The 18860-nt window shown below is 43.9% G+C and overlaps 1 protein-coding gene across 2 annotated transcripts in view; it reads left to right on the top strand.

Moving 5' to 3' along the window:
- LOC138296229 (neurotrophin receptor-interacting factor homolog) overlaps positions 1–16704 on the top strand; it is a 116224-nt gene extending 99520 nt beyond the window's left edge. For both annotated transcript variants that reach the window (XM_069235149.1, XM_069235150.1), the window contains 2 exons: positions 13908–13994; positions 15364–16704. In XM_069235149.1, the coding sequence (XP_069091250.1) occupies positions 13908–13994; positions 15364–15992 (716 nt within the window). In that variant the 3' untranslated portion in view covers positions 15993–16704. The remainder of the gene's footprint in view (positions 1–13907; positions 13995–15363) is intronic.
- Positions 16705–18860: the final 2156 nt, after the last annotated feature.

Raw genomic sequence — 18860 nt, 5'->3', positions numbered from 1 at the left:
TCTGCATGCTTTGAAGAATCTTCAGATGGATCCCCATCAACATCAGAAAGACTGTCACTAAAGCCCATTTCACCATTCGGCTAGACTACAGTACTACACTCTGCTCGGGTATCACTACCCAAACCCTCAAGAGACTCCCGACCATACAGAAAGCAGCAGCCTGACTCATCCTCAATCTCCCCAAACAAACCCATATCAACCCCCACCTCAGGAACCTCCACTGGCTCCCCATCCAGAAGAGATGCCAATTCAAGCTACTGACGCCTACAAAGCCATACACTACCAGGGAACGGCATACATCAATAAAACCATGAATTTCCACGAACCCACAAGACACCTGCGCTGCACCTCCCTTTCTCTTGCACACACACCCTGCATTCGTCGTAGCCACAGCGGTGGTCGCTCCTTCTCCTTCCTCGCTGCCAAGGCCTGAAAGAGCCTCCCCCTCCACCTACGAACATCACCCTCTCTGGTGGACTTCAGATGGAGACTCGAGACCTGGCTTTTCGACTGAGACCAGTGAAACCTCCGTGCCTGGATACCCTCAGGGGTGAAAGGATAGTGCATTATAAATGATTTATTGATTGATTGAATCAAGGCTGCAGAGAACCGCAAGTTCTTACTTAAGTTGGGCATGCGAGGCAGAGTGGGTTCACTGAAAGGTTTGGCTTGGAATCCAAAATGCACACAGGAAAATTCCTCCATTAGTGTAGGTGAAAGGGGATTTGCTGTATATTTTCATGCTGAGGCCGGGCTAAGCAATTGTTCTGAGCTATAGCATGAACCAAGATTACCTTCTTCACGAGCATAGTGGCTGGCGCTGGTTGCTACCAGACGCTGGCAAGCGCAGACCGCATGCCTTAGGTGAGCCCTTGGTGCACCAGCGTAGCACCCGCTGCGTGCGCCCACACTGCATCCCCCTCCAAAATATATGTGACCCAAGAAAAGCTAGAGTGCACCCTGCCAAGATGGAGCTCTAACTATTCTTCAAGATGAAAAATGCCCAAATAGCTAATGCTAATTTTAACTGCTTTCGCCTCCCTCTTTATCAGCCCCTGAACTGTGCAAACTGTGCAGATGAACGCAGTGTGCAAAAATCAATCCCAAAAAGATTTAAAATGTCAAAACAAGATTAAAACCATCCATTAAAAAAGGTAGGAACAGTAAGCCAGGACCTTTAGTGTAGTTGCGTCAGCGCCACAGTCTAAAATACATGTGGCCCAAGAAAAGCTAGAGGGCGCACTGCCAAGATGGTGGCTCTAGCTGTCCCTCAAGTTGAAAAATAGGAAAATAGCAAACGCAAGTTTTAGCTGCATCCGCCTCCCTCTTTATCAGCCCCCAAAACTGTTTGAGTGGTGCAAATGAATGCAATGTGCAAAAAGCATTGAGATCATTCCCCAAAAGATTAAAACATTATTAAAACCATCCATTAAAAGAGGTAAAACGGGTAGGCAGGACCTTTAGTGCCTGTAGGTAGCTGTGTTCTGGTTGCAGTACCCGCCCCCTCAATTTTTGCCTGTTTTTTTAGAGGCAACTTTGACTGAAGTGCATTGGGTTCTTAGGGCATGGGCACTGAAGAGGGCCCCTCAGAGCTGCAGCACAATTTGTGCTACCCTAAGGGACCCAGCACCAACCTTATGCAAACTGCCATTGCAGACTACGTACCAAGGACCTTCCAACATTGAAAACACAACATGGCACACAGCCTGTGTGCCATGTCCACTAACACTGCATGTAATGTATGTAAGTTACCCCTCTAGCAGGCCTTCCAGCCCTAAGGCAGGGTGCATTATATTACAAGTGAGGACATATCTGCTCGAGCAGATATGCCCCTGCAATGTCTTCATCAATTCTCAGACAGTGGGCACCCCACTTTTGGTGGCAGCGCAGGTAGGACAATTAGGCAGATTAGGAGGTGTACCCACTTCATGCCAGTCCCACCCCTAAGGTGGACGAACTGAAGTGGATACTACTTTTTAAATTCCTCCATCTTGTTTGGAAGGAATTAGGCCACTAGGGTAGGGTTATGCCCATTTCCCAGCTGAAGTGGTCATTAGAAGGGTGTAGTCACCCTAAAGATGGTCAGCCCTTTGGCTACCGCCTGTTACTCCCTGTAAGGTCCCTAAAATGAGTATTTTGGTGGCACCCCTAAACCGTAGAACTCAGATTCTGATGACCTAAGAAGCTAAGGACAAAGAAGAGTTGCATCTTAAGAAGAGGAAAAGAAGAAGCAGTTGACTTGGAACCAGCCCTTCTGGCCTGCCTGCTGACCTCAACAGACTGTGCCCAAAAGACAACTTGTCCTGCAGCTGAGCCTCCAAGAAACCAAGGAGGACTGCTTGCCTTCTACAAAGACTCGGACTTCTTTGAGCAGCAGAACTGCTCTGCAAGAAAGTTTCAAGAAAGGACTCTGCAGCCCCCGAAACAGCAAAGACCTGACATCTGAAGTGACCTCTGCACCCTATGTCCAAAACACAAGGTGAAGCCAACCAACGGTGCCAGCAACGTTCCCCAGCTGTCTAGAGTCCAAGTCGAGTGTGGTTTAAAACTTCTTGGACTCCCCCCAAGTCACCTACAGCCCCTGCACCAGGTCCCCTATCCTGGAGCCCTGTGGTGAGAGAAAACCCAACACCTCCAGCAACCTCTGCACCTGTTGCCTCTGACCCCATCTGAGGTGGGTCATTGGTGCCAATGACGTCCTCGTGCTTCCCTGAGCTCCAATTCCTCCCTGGGTCCCCCCTGTGCTGGACTCCCCGATGATGCCTGCAGCCTCAACATGCAGTACCCCCGACTGCGAGTGCTCCAAGATGAAAAAACCCAATGCCTAAAGACATCCCTGCATCCATCGTCCCTGGGCCCTCGAGAAAAGGACCAAAGGTGCACCTACATACCCTAGCACCCCAAGTCTACTACATACCTGTTTGTTGTCCCCGTCTGGCTTCCTAGCCAGAGCCTGCATCCGGTCTTCACAAGGACCAAACTCCCACAGGAAACCATTTGGCACCCGCCGCCTTACTGCAACCCGGCCACTCCAGTGCTGACTGGAGTGACCTGCTGGTATGGTTCTGATTAGTGCCCAGTACTGACCTTAAGTCCCTGAGATTGGCTTTGTAAGTCTTTGTTAACCCTGTGTTTGCTCAACATTGTTTTCCTGCGTAGGTTAACATTAAAGAGCTCTGAGAATTACACTAAGTGATGATTTTTGAACCTGAAAAGTCTTTGTGCTTAAAAATTTGCTTACCTAATTTCAAAGTTCTTGGGTTTGAAAGATATATAAAAATAAGTATTATTTTTCCAATTTGGTCTCAGATTTATTGAGTGTGTGTCTCATTTATTGTCTTTCTGAGTACAACAAATGCTTAGCACTACCCTCTAATAAGCCTAACTGCTCACCCACACTACCACAAAATAGAGCATTAGTCCTGTCTACATTTGCCTCTGGTCCACTGGACTTTCTGCATGGTGTACTTCTTTTTAGTACACAATATAGAGAGTCAGCTTCCTACAATGCCCCTGTAAAGGAAAGGACCTACGTGGAAAGGTGATACCACCTTTGGTGGAAATGATGCCAGTTTCAGGTTCAAAGCTCAAGGAACAGCTGTGCATAGACTCAAAAGATGTTCACCCCAACAAGGTAAAAAACTAAATTGAGGTCCAACAGCAGCATAACAAAAAGGTGCAGGCCGTTAAATGTATGCAAGCCCTTTGCAAAACACACAACTAACAGTGACATAAACAGAAAGGAATGATAAGGTAAACTGAAAAGGTGAGCAAATAACCGTTGACGGACCACACATCAAAATCCTATCTGGATAGAGGCAGGACCAAAGGAAGTACATTAGTGAGTTTAGCAAGCAGCTTAACGGCCTGATGGTCTTCACATCAGAATACAAACTTGGCTCACCATCCAGAATAGACTGACTTCGTGTACAGGCAGCAAGGTGTCAAGGAGACATTGACCACCTGCTTTAGCAAATTGAACAAATTATCTGATTCCACTTAATCTCCAGGCATGAAGGTCTAGATTACAGAGGTTTGGGTCTCATACTCAGCCATTTTGTTAGGACAGCAGTTGCTCACAAAGTGGTTGACTGAGTGGGAGCAAATGCTAAGTATGTCAGTGTACCAGGTCCTCTGAGCCTTATAGCCACATCTGGATAAGCTGAGCACCATCCCTCCTGACCTTCCGAACCCTGGAAAGCAGCAGCAAAGGGAAAACATGGAGAAGACCAGACTCCCACAGAAGGCAGAACGCATCCTCCACAGAGCCTTGTGGAGGAAATGTTAGAGCTTGACAATGAATATTCTTCATGGTAACAAAAGGATCTATCCAAGGCACACATCACTGGGTAAAGATGCCTTGAACACCCCCGGGTTATTTCACCACTGATGATCAACTAGTGAGCCCATCCACCCCGGCATTTAGGATCCCTGCTAGATGTTGACAGTCAAGGAAACTCCTTAAAACCGCCAGCCAGTGCCACAGTACGTTCCACCCCACATCACCCTTTTTGTTGCCATATGCAACAGCTTGACCAGTCGTGTTACTCAGAACTTGCACAAGATTGGCCTTCGTTAAATGTGAAAAATCCTTTAATGCCCGGTAAATGGCATACAATTTTAGAATAGTTATGTGGTCCCTCTGCTCCAATGCCTCCAGAAGCATTCCCACCTGGTCCAGGTGATTTTCAGGCTAAAGCTGTGCATCTGTCACCACTGTGAGCTCTTGATCGGGTAGGAAAAGGCCTGCTACACATCAGATTGCATTGCCGATATAAGGTGGAGCCCAAATGTGCCAGGAGTCATAAGACACCAGCAGGTGACCAAAAAGGCTCAGAACCACCAGGCCGGAATCCAGAGTTGCCACAGAAACATTGACCCATATCCTTGCTGTGGGTGTGGAAAGCTTTGAATGCCACCACATCCAGAACAACTCCTATAAGGCAATCTTCTGCACTGCCTAAAGGAGTAATTTTGACTCATTGATTGAGAACCCCAAGGAAGATTAGAGGGAGATGGCCACCCCAGATCAATATATGATGAGCCTGTTTTTAAATGCCAGTCGCTGAGGTACAGCAATATGGGCACTCCTGACCTGCAAAGATCAACTGCAACCACCGCCATCACCTTTATAAATACCCTGGGGAGCTGATATGAGGCCAAAGAGCAGGATGGTGAACTGAAAGTGTTAATTCACTGCAGCAAAACTGAGGAAATGTCTGTGGCACTGCAGGACAGGTTCAATGCTTTGTCAGTTATAGTAAGTATGAATCTATCTAAAGTTATATGAATGTATGTATCCTGCAAGTTCAAGTACACAATAAGTTTCCCAGGAGCTAAGGATCTAGGGCAGAGTGTACTTGGGCCAGAGTCAACATCTTGTACTTGGCCTTTTGAAGAAAGGTAATCAGGAACCAAAGGTCAAGAATAGCCCTGAGCCAACTGTCATTTTTTGTATGCAAGAAATAATGGCAATGGCACCCGTTGTCCCTCTCCTTTTCCACCACTCTCTCTATTCCTCTTATAGACTACCATTGATTGAACTTCTTTGGCCACAAAGAAGGAATGTTCTGTTGAGTTCTGAATGAGAGTTAATTCATCTTAGCGAAATTGAGGAAATGTCTATGAAACGGGAGGATGGATACATCAATATACTTATCATGCAAGTTCAAGGACACCATCTGTTCCCTAGGATTTAGAGCAGAGAGAACTTGGACCAGAGTCAGTATCTTGAACTTTCCCTTTTGAAGGAAGGTGATCAAAAATTAAAGGTCCAAAATGGACCTGAGCCAACCTTCATTTCTTGCCACCAAGAAATAGTAGAAATACCATCCATTGTCCCTTTCCTTTTCAACCATGCTTTCCATTCCTCTTTTAGTTTTAGCAGTGATTGAACCTCTTTGGCCAGGAAGGAGGAGTGTTCTGCCGAGGTGCGAAAGAAAGGAGGAACTATAGTAGTGGTTAGAAGAAAGAAATGGTAATCCTGATAGCATGCAGGACTCACTGATCTGAGGCAACTACACTTCACTTGGGCAGGTAGATTCTGTCCCCCACTGGCCATGGGTGACTCCTGAAGTACGAATTGAAGCGGCTTGGCAGCAGAAAGGGAAGAAGACGATGAGGACTGGCCATATTGTTGATGTCTCTGCCCTCTGCTGCCACCATGTCCCTTGGAGCCCTGCAAGGTCTGGACTGGCTGCTGAAAAGGTAGAAATAGCTGCCTCTGGCAGTAAGCCGGGCCCAGGGAATAACCACTGAATTTCCAGCATTGATAAGGGAGCTGGCAGACCAGGGTAAGCAAGCCCAAGGAACGGGCCATAGAACCGCTGTCCTTAAATCGCTCCAGGGCTAAATTAGCCTTGTCTCCAAGCATCCTGGAGCTGTCAGAAAGCATATCCATGAGGGATACTTCCACATCCCCAGGAGAAACCAGTGGCACTTATCTATGCAAGATGATGAGTCACCACATCAGTGCCCACAGCACAGCCGATAAAAACTATAGCATTGAACCCTCAAAATATTTTGGACACATCCTCCCTGTCATAGACTGCTTCAGTGAAGATATTTCTCAAGTGCTCTGGAAGGGCAGGCAAGATCTTGTTCACTAAGTCCCACAGTGCATGCGTCTGCCCAACAGGCAAATCGCCTTAACCGAGTGTAAAGCCAAACTGGTGAAGCAGACACCCCCTTTGCAAGCACATTAATTCACTTAGACTCTCTATGAGGTCAAGCAGCAGGAACTGCACTGTGGATCACTTTGCTGGCTAAAGCCTATACTGCAAGACTTGCCAGTGTTGGATTCTGCGTCAAGAAGGCTTGGTCACCTAGGACAGGTCTCCAATGCCTAGCTATGGTGCACATAATGATTGGCACCAAGTAAGTCTTTTCCCATACCACAGTTGAAATGTCTGTCAGAGCTTTATTGAAGGGTCCTAAAGCCCCTGGAGTTGCAGGGTTTGACTGCAGCATTTCAGTGAGTGGAATAGCCTTGGTTTCCAGTATGGACAAATGTAGTTCTAACAACTATGCTGCTCTGTGTACCACCAAGCAAAAGAGGCACTTACCTCTGGGGTGGGCCAAAAGGGAATCAGTTCCCATCTCAGGCGAGTTGTCAAGCCCACTTGCATTTTGTAGGTTTAATTAGAGTCCCATCATTAATACAGTGAGAGGGCAGCATATTGTCTCCCTGCTCCTCGCCCTCTCCACTCTGTGGAACATTCTGAGGTTCTAATATGGTGTCTGAGTCTGAGCCAAATGAGGCCTCAATTCACCAAAGATACTGGCGGTGAGACAAAGCCGGTAAATCCTCCAACACAACTGACTGTACCTTAGTAATCTCATAGCAAGACATTAACTGACATTTAGCCAAGCAGATTTCCGGACCAATTGCTGGCTTGGCTAAAATCCAGCTGGCCTGTCGAAAAGAAGCGTAGACATGGCCTGGCACCAGTTGCAGACTTAGCAGAGGACTAATGTGATCAGTTAGAAGTTAGGTGGGTCTCCCCAGTAGAAGTTCAGCTGGAGGCCATGGCAGATCATTGGGGCCAAAGGCATTCCACAAGACCCGGATTCATCTGGTAAAGCTGCAGCTTTGTCGCCTTGAAAGCCTCACCCAGCTGTGGAGTCAAGAATAGCCCGGGAAATTCAGGGTACAGCTGCTCCAACTATGCAGTGGGGTCGAAATTGGATAACTGATGCTGAGACATGCCTTTATTATGCTGACAGCAAATCTCTCCCTTGATCGAGAGCAATGCTGGGAGGACTCCAATATGCACTTCTTATGTCTGTGACAAGATATGTTGTTGGACTTCGTCTTAAACTTATTGGTGGATGGGAACCTCAACCAGGATCAAGACTTGGAGCAGGAATAGCCCCCGACTTGTAGTGAGACCATTTCTTGTGCTCTGCAATGTAGAACTTCAGCTCCCACTCCTATTTCACTGGGAGGAAATTAAGTCACCGGTGTAGCACCTCCCAGACACTTGGAAGAGGGCAAAGAGCTTGTAGCTGGGGAAAGGGGGTGATTATTTAAAGGCAACATCCGCTGTGCACTAGATGCTGTGGTTACTGCTTCCCAGGACATTAATACAAGCATTCTGCTGCACCAGCATGTATGACTAAAATAATTCCTTCCCCGCTGGGAGGAAATCCCATCATATCAATGGGTCTTCGCAGTAGTTCAGCAGAGCTATTGTCTAGAATTTCACACTACCAACCCCAACATACTTGCCCGCCATCTTATCCTCAGCCGAGACCACCTCAGAATTCTGAAAGAGAAGGTTGAGGCAGTCCTCTAAAAGGGTGCAATAGAAGTCGTGCTACCATACCAACCAGCTAAATGCATGCACTTGCTGTATTTCCTCATTACAAAGAAGGACGAGTCCTTTGCGCCCATCCTAGACCAACTGCCAATAAACTGATACATCCTATCAGAGAACTTCCATAGGACAACCCTGCAGGACGTCCTCCTGCTTACCCAACAAGGAGACTTCACAATGGTGCTAGATCTGAAGAATGCCTACTTTCAGATTCCCATCCATCCTGACCATCACAATTACCTTTGTTTTGTGGTAACTGGACAACATTCCCAATTCAAAGCCCAACCCTTAAGATTCACTATAACTTCCAGAGTGTTCATGAAGAGGCTGGCAATAGTGACCAAACATTTGCACAAAGGCAGCATTCATGTATTTCCATGCCTCTTTGACTTCCTGAGTAGCAGAAGGCAACAATGACTAGTGCACGCTCATAGACAATGGGGTGTCTACTTAACAGTCTAGGATTCACCATAGACTTAAAGAAGTCCCACCTTTAACCCCAGCAAATCCAGCCCTTTTTGTGCTCAGTGTTAGAAGCTATCACAGGGAAAATGTCTCCCAATGAACAAAGTGGAATGGCATTTCTGCCACTGCCATTTCTATTTCTGTCAGTTCGGCCACTCACTGTAGAATTGTAATGAAGCTTAGGTGTGAAGGCTTCTTGCATAACAATTATGCCACACTCAAAACTGCACATGTGTTCACTCCAAGTGAGTGGTCATTGGAGCTATCTAGAGTTGATAACGTCTAGCATTAAACAAGCTCTTAAATCGTTGAATAGGAACAACCTTTTACTCAGTAGATCTTTCTTGGACCCATTTCAACAGTTGACCATTAGCATTGACGCATCATTCATTGGGTGGATCACTTATCTCTCCAACATGACTGTGCAAAGTACCTGGAGCTTTCTTCAAGCATGTCTGAGGCAAAGTAGTCATTATAATGACGGATAACATGACAGCCAATTATTATATACAGAAAAACTCGCTCCCACCAGCTGTCTGTGCTAACACAAGAGATCAGGCACTGGGCGATCAGCAACACGATACCCCTGTTAATAGGGTCCATAGTGGGAGTTGTCAATGACTTTGTGGGCCTGTTAAGCAGAGCCAAAAAGTCCACTAGTGGGAATTCCCCCTGCAAGTCCTACACAGGTACTTCCAGTAGTGGGGAACCCCAACCACCCCCGAAAATACAAAATTGTCAGGCTTGGCCTCCAGGTACCACATCCACAGTTCATGGACAGTGCACTGTGGATAAACTGGTCAGAGATATTTGCCTATCTATTCCCTCTCCTACTCATCCCATACTTGATGAGGAAGGTTTGACAGGTGTCAATGACCTAGTGGCCAGAACCTGGGCAAGAGAGCCCTGGTACCCCCAGTATTGCTGGACATGTCTGTTATTTCCAATGAGAAACTACATTTCAGGCCAGATGTTCTTGCACATCAAAATGGCCATTCAGGCACCCAGAACACAAGAAACTCAACCTAGTGATCTTGTATCTCAGGTCTTAGAGTTTGTTTATCTAAACCTCCTTGATGAGTGTATGTCTACGTGAAGCTGAAACATCTACCACATGTGCATGCTACATAGCTGAGTGTAGGCAATTTGGACAGAATTGTTTCTCAAAACAACAAAATCCCTTTATGGGCAGTGTTCACGACATCATCTGCTACCTTTCTCACTTAAAACATACAGGTCTTGTGTATACTTCAATATAACTTCACCTACTCATCGTTGCAGCATACATGAACAATAGGTAACACTCATCTCTTTTCAAAATCCCTGTGATCAAGGCGTTCATCTGGGATTCAAAAGGGTAATACCCACACAAACTCCTCCAGCCACTATGCAGAATCTTAACATAGTTCTCACAAGGCTTATTGGCCCATCATTTGAATACCTCCACTCCTTCCGTCAGCTGTTCCTATATGGGAAGGTGCCTTTCTTAGTAACTGTAAACTTGCTCAGACGTATCAGCGAGTTAAAAGTACTCACTAGTCAAAACCCACTCATTCAAGTGCACATTTGTATCCAAATGTACTACTTTAAGGATAAATGTGTACTCATTGTACCTACCCAGAGCACTTTCTAAACGTAAGAAGAGGTTGACCGTTGGTAGACATCTGCAAGGCGTCCACCTAGTTAACACCATTCACCTTTACAAATGCTACTCGTTGGACATACTAACCTGTCAACAGGCTATTGTTGGCCAAATTGTAGTGAGAACATTGTTCCAAACATCTTAATCATCTGCTGCCAGCCACCTCAATGGGAGGAAGCTGTCTTACAGTCAAAGCAGAACATGTGCATCTAAACTCACACAAGTTACGGTTGGAAAATGTCACTTAACTTGCAGGCATCTGTTTGTAGTGTGTAGTGCTGTAGATTCACATGTGCACACTCTCCTGCTGGAAACTGGCATGTAATAATGGCAGATGATAAGCCTTATCATACTTTACTTGTTTAGCATGCCACACTATACTAACCTTACTGTAAATTCCACGTCCACTCCTTACTGTCTCAGCGGAAAACAATCTAAGGTGGAGTCGGTGCCCATGTGCATTGTGTACTAAAGGGAAAGTTGCAGTACATCCCTGACTCGAAACTTCCTCGATGAAAAACAAGTTGTATTTTCAAACCAGAGCAGTAGGTGGAATGCAGGGAATCTACAGCACTACACGCTACAAACAGCAGGCTAAATATAATTTTTTTATTTTTTTTACTTACCCTTCAAAATGACTTTTGCTGCTACTCCAACATGCCTGCCTGTTCTATCATCTTTCAGGCTCATATTGCTCCTGATCGGCTCTCTCAAAAGGTGAAGGCAGAGGGCCTCAAACATCCTGAGAGAATGGATTGTAGGGGCAAGCAAGTGTGCATAAGGGATGGGGAGCTGACCCTTTGCTGCTCCAGGAGGTGTGCTTTTCCTGCCAGTCCTTTGAATAAGTCTAAGAGATAGGACCTTGTTACCTATTGGCTTGACATGTACACCATTCCCCACATCCTGCTGCTGGGTGGGATGCACTGCTGCCAAACATTTGGATTTAAGCTCCTAGAACCCCATCATCAAATTACCGGCAGTACTGCCTTTTCTTTGCAGGTGGCTCACTCTAGTATACAGTAGGCATAAGGCAAGATTAGGCATAATCCCCTTTTCTTTAGTTACTGATACAGAACTACTTTTTTGTTATCAGCTCACACCATACATTCATGCTGTGAATTATGTGACACGTGGAGCTTTCCCATTTTTGACATACAATAATATGTGGTAAAGCAGAAGTTAGGTCTCACTCTCTCATCGCTTGCTGAAACTGAGTCGATCAAAGCACTTTTTTTAGACCTGTAAATTACCTAAAATACACATACTGTATATAAAATGATCGAGAATAAAACCTCAATACCTCCACTTTGCTTCCTAAGCTAACTTCCAACTGACACTGTATTGATGACCAAAGGCATCATTAAAATGTAGCTGCTTTGACTGTAATACTCAGGCAAAAGGTACTTGGGGTAAACCTGGCTTAAAACTGCATACCTATTTGACAAGCCCATAATTCCTTTGATTGTTCACTTTTTAAATAATGGCTCCTGGAATCCGGTTTGTGTTAAATCAGCAGAACAAACCGCCTCTACTTGAAATTTTCAGTACATTCTTGTTGGAGTCCCTTACACAGTATTCTATATTTATGCCTATTCCCTTAAGAACTAACAATGATTATTCCTGTCACTCAACCATGCGCCTAACCCTTGAGTACGTTTTCTCTTCAGATAATCATTACTTTTCCTAAACTGTCTGATGGAATGTGCACTTTCTTGACCATCACTAAAAACACTTTTATTCATCAGTTCTAGCTGAGTATTATCTGTCCTGTGAGGAAAAAAGGAAACCTCTGTTCTTACTTTGTCAGGCTTTTCCCAAGTGATGCGACCTGGTAGGTGCTGTTTGTATTTACCTAACCCTGACTTAAATATGTCTGTTAAATCTGTCTCTAAAACAGGTCAAAAAGCAGTCTTTTATGATTTACCTTTTGTCCCACACGAAAACACTTTGGGGGTCATTTTGACCTCGGCAGTCTTTTTCAAAGACCGCCGAGGGACCGCCGTGCGGAAGACCGCCAGTGGTGGCGGTTTGCCGCTCGGCCTATTATGACCGTTGGCAGCTCTCCGTCCTTTTACGGACGGAGAGCCGCCAACAGCCATACTGGCGGGAGGCGGGGAAGTGGAGGTTGCTCCACCTCCACCGCCACGTCAACAGAACACCGCCCAGCGAACCACGTCCTGTGATTTGCCGTGGCGGTGTGGTGTCGGCAGAGCTGCCCCCATGGCTCCCGTCCCCTCCCGGAGGATCGTCAGACCAGGTAAGTCGATCGTCCGTGAAGGGAGGGGGGTCGGGAGGTGTTGTGTGGGTGCATGGGGGTGTGCGTGTGTGTATGTAGTGGGGGTGTGTGAGTGCGAGTATGCCTGCGGGGGTGTTGTGTGTATGGGAATGAGTGCGTGTATGTCTGTGGGTATGTCTGTATGGATGTGTGCGTGTATGACTGTGTGTGTGGATGTAGGCATGTATGTTGGCGTGTGTGCGTGTAAGTATGTGGGTGGTGCGTGTCGTGTGGGTATGGGTGAAGTGATGTTGGGGGTCGGGGTGGGGAGGGGGGCCCTGCCACCTTTGGGGGTGGTGGGGGGGTAGGGGAGGGAGTCGGGTGGGGGTGGGGGGTGGGGGGAGACCCCTATCAGTGCCAGGGAAGGAATTCCCTGGCACTGATAGTGCTTACCGCCATGGATTTCATGGCGGTTCAAACCGCCGCAAATCCATGGCGGTAAGCTGGGTCCAAATACCGCCGGCGGTATAGTGACGGCCGCCGGGCTTGAGACCCAGGTCTCCAGCCCGGCGGTCATCTCCACCCTGGGGGGCGGAACGGAGACGGTCATAATTCCACAAAGTAAGACCGCCAGCCTGTTGGCGGTCTTACCGCCGGTTCTCCGCCTTCCGCCAGGGTCATAATGACCCCCTTAATCATTGAAATGATTAAAGTTAGAGCTGGAGTGGGATGTCTTTGGGATACAAACTAGGGCATCCAGTTCAGCCCACAGTCATTGCCATGGTTAAAGTTTTTTAGGTCACTGACAGCTTCACCTGTGATCAGTCAGATTTTGACTATTTTCAGGTACCTTGGTGCACAATACACGAATACCACTCACAACTCAATTGCTTACTACTTTATAAAGCAAATAGATACATTATTTAGATGGGAGAGATCTGGCAAAGTATTATAGTGTTTGCGAATTCTCTATAAAATGTTTTTTACGCAGAAATGCTGTTCGTTTTCTCATATTTTATTCAAGAAAGAAACAAAATATATCAGATTAATAAATGTCAGCTCATTCTGTTTATAAGCCCACTACAGAAGAGTAGTTATAACAGAATCACGATTTGCACCATTTGAAACCCTGTAGACGATTTTATGCGCCTCATTTCTCAAAATATTGCACTTTAATTTATGAAGAGATAGCCCATTCTTATAATTGCCTGGCTGTTTTGTTGTAAATGTTTACAGTCATTTCTATATATTTTCTTATTTTTATTAGGAGAACCAGTTAGTGCATCTGTGTTTTCAGTAAACCTTAAGACCACAGATTTCCAGGAGGAGATCGCTAATCGGGGAAGAATCAAAGGTGAGAGACTTATGCCACGGAATGGCAAAGTGTGGTAACTTTGTTAATATTTTTGAAGTTGAAACGTTTCCTTGTCCTCCAACTTGTCCCTTTTACAAACCATTAATTCCTTCTTTCTTATCTTGTACATTTGCTTCGTTCTATCCTTCTGACCTTCAATGTTTCCTTCATTTTATTCTGAAAACCTGTAGTCAGTTGTAGAGGAAAACCCATGCTGAATATGGTGACATCTTTTGTGAAGAAAGGATGCAACCTAGGTGGAAGACGTGCTATGATGTGAAAGCTTTCCAAATACCACTGGGTGGCTAAGTGGGCATACAAGCATCGATTTATTCCTTATCTGCATTAAGAGTAACTTGCCAGACTATATGTTGTACACATAGTGCTTGGCTTCAGAGGTAAGGGCTGGACTGGAATGTGCCAAGAAGAAAGTTTGGTTTTAGTATGTCTTGTACCTGAAAAACGGCTAGTTGTTTTATATTGAGGTAAATAATGTAATGTTTCTAGCTTGTTGGAAAAATGGATTTATCAAATGTATTAATGATGTTCGTAAATAGGTGATCAAACTGGTCCATGAAGCTTTGACCATGAATGCAGGAATAGGATGCACATTAGAGGCTATAGGTTGTATTGTTTGTAGTAAGAAGACATCAGACGCTATTGATTCTGGATAAAAGATAAATAAAAGGAGTTGGAAAATTGATTTCTGAGTGTTATTCTTCTCTAGTTACAGACATTTCTGGATGTAGATTCATAGACTCCTTTATTCCTGTATGTCTAGTAGGCTACTGCTTTTCAGACGATGCAGGAGTCATCATGGTAATAGTGATTAATCATTAAGTGTGTACCACAAACTGCATTATTTCTTGAAAATTGAATAATAAATATTTACTCCACTCAATGTTACTGATTATTTTATCCACAAAAAGATAAACAGGCGGTCTTCCTTCCTTTGGGAAGGCATTTCAGGACCAAACACAGCACTCAGCCATGATGGCTTTTCCCTCTGAGTTAGTGTAACAGCTAATGCTCGTAGTAGATACGTAGGACTAGTCTCCTCCTTACGTTATCACCTTTTCATATTTCGATTGTTGTTCTGTGCCCTCCAATAGCAGATACAAAAATTACACCATTTCTAGTGGTTGAAATACCAGCTACAAATCCTCTACAGGACTTAAGACCGTTCCTGGTGGGTGTGGTGACAGACGTCTGAGAAACACATTTGTGATTTCTAGATGCAGCAAACCTTATGGTGTAGCAAGTCTATTCACTCCTGTTTGTATAATACTCTTTCGGTAAAATAACAGTAATTCTACTTGCAGTGTAACTATCAAAAACTAATTACACATTTATTTCTTCAATCCAACAGATAATGCTTCAATTAACAGAATCAGAGAGGAAGAACATTTTGGAAAATGTACTGAGCAAAACCAACCACAGAAAGATCTTTTACAGATAAACAAAACAGTGAAGGTGTTTCAGAGATCTAAGAAGGAAATAAAAGGAAGAATTCAAGTGTTTTCACGAATCAGCCAGAACCTGGAAAAAGAGAAAATTACTCAAAGTGATCTTCATATTAGTAATCCATCACATTCCATTTCAAATCAGAGTTACATCACAGTAGGGGTAAAAGATAGATTTTCTAATTGTGATACCAGTCAGAGATATTTGAATAATCTTCCAAATCAGCCTGACATGGAGCAAAAAAGGACACGATATTACTGTAATCAATGCCCAAAAAGCTTCAGTGCGAAGAAAAGTGTTATTAGACATCAAAGAACACACACTGGAGAGAAACCTTTTCAGTGCACAGAATGTGAGAAAAGCTTCATTCAGAATGGGGACCTTATCAGGCACCAGAGATCACATTCAGGAGAAAGACCCTATCAATGCACAGAATGTGGGAAATGGTTTAGTTTGAAAGGAAATCTTAGAAATCACCAGAAAATGCACAATATAAATTCTGAAAGGAAGCCCAAAATAGCACGATTTTCATGAGCGTACATGCAGCGTATCCTGGAGAATACCATATAAATTTGGTGAAAACAAGAAAAACAGCATTCAAAATGGTCACTAATCATGATAAACACACATTGTATAAAAGTGATGCCTACATACTGTAAGTGAGAAGAACTTCGCTCAAACCATAAATATTTTGGTAAGTTAGAGCATGTGTTGAATAAGATACCAGGAAGAAAAGTCTGGAGGAAAACATAAATATTATTTGTAAATTAGTGTTGACCCTTAATATCTACTTTGGTCTTAACCTTGTCCCCAACATGTTTGTTTAATAAGTGCACAATTATTTTCAAACCATTGTGACAAATTGTCCCTTCATCTTTTTCCTGTCAAATCACATAAACCTTTAAAATGGTAAGGACATTTCTCTGATTCTGGTGGGCATTATGCTTTTCCATCCATGAACTCTGTTAAACCATGATCTGCTGGTTCAGTGGATTGCAAAATGGGCAACATTAATGGACATACTAGAAAAATAATTTGGGGATTATTTTCATTTTGTGTCCTTAAAGATTCCTTCAAAAAAGATATGTCTTTGTGATTCTTTTATTGCAGGAGTTTTGATCACTCTTCAGCCCAGTGAGGAGATACCTAATTATTTTGCATAATTATGTTGTAAACATGCTTCTTAGCTTGTTAAGCTGGTGGCTGGTCTCACATTTAGATTAATATGATTATGTTTAATAATTCACTTATTGACTGGGAATTTACTGTCAGTTTCCTTACTCTTATTGTGAGCAATGCACTTGTGTGTGTGTGTGTGTGTGTGTGTGTGTCAACATGTGAGCAACTGTGATAGAAAGTGGTGGTCAAGAGGTCACTACTCACAAAAGCAGACTCTGCTCACTCTTTTTATTTCCTGACATTTGCTCTTAACTGTGATAGGAAACCAAACCTATGTAAATTGTAATGCCCTCAGTAGGCACTCCTTCCTCCTCAGGATGTTTTATTCCAGATAAAATAATTCCAGGGTTAAAAAGGTTTGCTCTAAGAGAAAATAAGATTGGCTTCCCTTTCGTTCCTGCTATTGTGCCCAACACGTAGAGAAAACTAATTGCTGAATTGGTGTTTTTTATGGGACTGGATAATACATTATCCTTTGGTCCTTGTTCCCTTAGATGTTGGTAACTGGTGAAACATAGACAATACTATTTCGATTTATTTCCATTGGACGAACTTGAATTTGCACAAGAGCTGAAGGAGTTCTTCTGAAGGAAATTCAGTATTTCCAGGAACCCTCTGTTAGAAGATTGAAGAGTTATGCTGAACCGAACCTAACAAACTACCAATACTACTTGGAGCTTTTTTAGCCCTGCAAGGATCATCCTTCGTATGCATCCAAGACATCCCATTTCGGGAAATATGTTGTTATTGTATGGAGCAGTATTCCAGAGTATAAGCATTTTGCCTTGCCTCAGAGACCCGTAATTTGTGACTAATTTATGCAGATCATTTGAGCTTGCGGTGGTTAACTCTTAGTTCTACACAGAAATCCCTGGAAAGTAATTTTTCTCTGCCCGCCATTACCTTAAAACTTCTCCTTCATCATCAAATTTACTTGTGACATCTATAAAACAACAAATGGCTTCCTTGATTTCAGGCTTTAGGTCAGTCATGGTAGATGAACTTTGTTACCTTACATTGACACGCATAATTCCAAGTGAAAAGAGATATATTTAATTCCTGGTCCTAATGTGCATTGTTGCTTAAAATTTGTAAAAACCGTTGTCTGGCCACTGGAGCTTCAAAGGCCATGAATGCCAGTGTTATTTGTCCAGGTCACATTCACATTAGACTTGAAGGAGTCCTTCCAGCATAATTCTTCACGCCCGAGTAAAGAGTGCAAAATAAATTAAGCCCCACAAATGTTTGTGAAAATGCAATTAATTGAAGATCCTACTCAGAAAAGCATGCTTCCTCAAGACCGATATCATGACACAGTAGGATCCAGTGCACTCTCTATGCCAAAGAGATGCCTGACAAAAATCTTGTTACTGTAAAGTAAAATAAAACACAATTTTTGCAGCTGGGACCTCTTCTATATTCACATACTGGACATTATTCTGCCATTAAGTGGCTTGGCTTTGACCATTATATTACTTTAAAGTTTCCCTTTTGGACAATGACGAGAGGTGTTAAAAAAAGCTCACTGCGACGACAATGAGCCCACAGTGCCCCAATACAAAACCTTCATTTTTGTTTCTGTTTTCCTGCCAGTCGGTTTGAAGGTGTTTTTGAAAGGCTGTAGTGGAAACTGAAAAATCGTTGACATCGACATTAGATAAAGTTTGAAACTCAAGAGTTATTGCTATGAGGGCGATATCTACTAATTTATGTTTACAGCCTTTTAAGAGCTCTTTGACCAGGTCGGTGAATATTTTACATGGGGTTTTAGAAGATGCATACTCGTATGTTCAAGAAGTCTGCCGGTTGCAACACACAGTTTGCTTAAAATGATGAACACTCACTTATGTCCGGCGAAAGATCAGAAATCTCAAGACTGTGATTTGTGTTGTTCTGTCATACTTAAAAAAATGAGAAACAAGTATGAGCAACACCACTGCATCTGGCTTTGGCAAGCTACAGCAATGATTTAAAAAAAAAATCTTTTATTACAAGCCTTTGCCACAAAAAGAAAGAACAAGCATTGGCAAAGCATATGTGTCTCGCCTATGCAAGAGCTATTGGCTTCGCCAATGCCTTTTAGCCATGTTGTACAGCAGTGCCGCTGCTGCACAGCTTGGCTAAAAGTTATTTTTAAAAAGGTGCTACAACCCTACCACCGAGAACAAACACACAGTGCAATCCTCAGGCTACTGCACCAATGAGCACAAGGTCACAGCAGTA

Source organism: Pleurodeles waltl, chromosome 5 (assembly GCF_031143425.1).
Source record: "Pleurodeles waltl isolate 20211129_DDA chromosome 5, aPleWal1.hap1.20221129, whole genome shotgun sequence".
Lineage (NCBI taxonomy): Eukaryota > Metazoa > Chordata > Amphibia > Caudata > Salamandridae > Pleurodeles > Pleurodeles waltl.
Note: the sequence above shows the minus strand (reverse complement) of the source record. Positions and strands in the feature narration are given on the sequence as shown.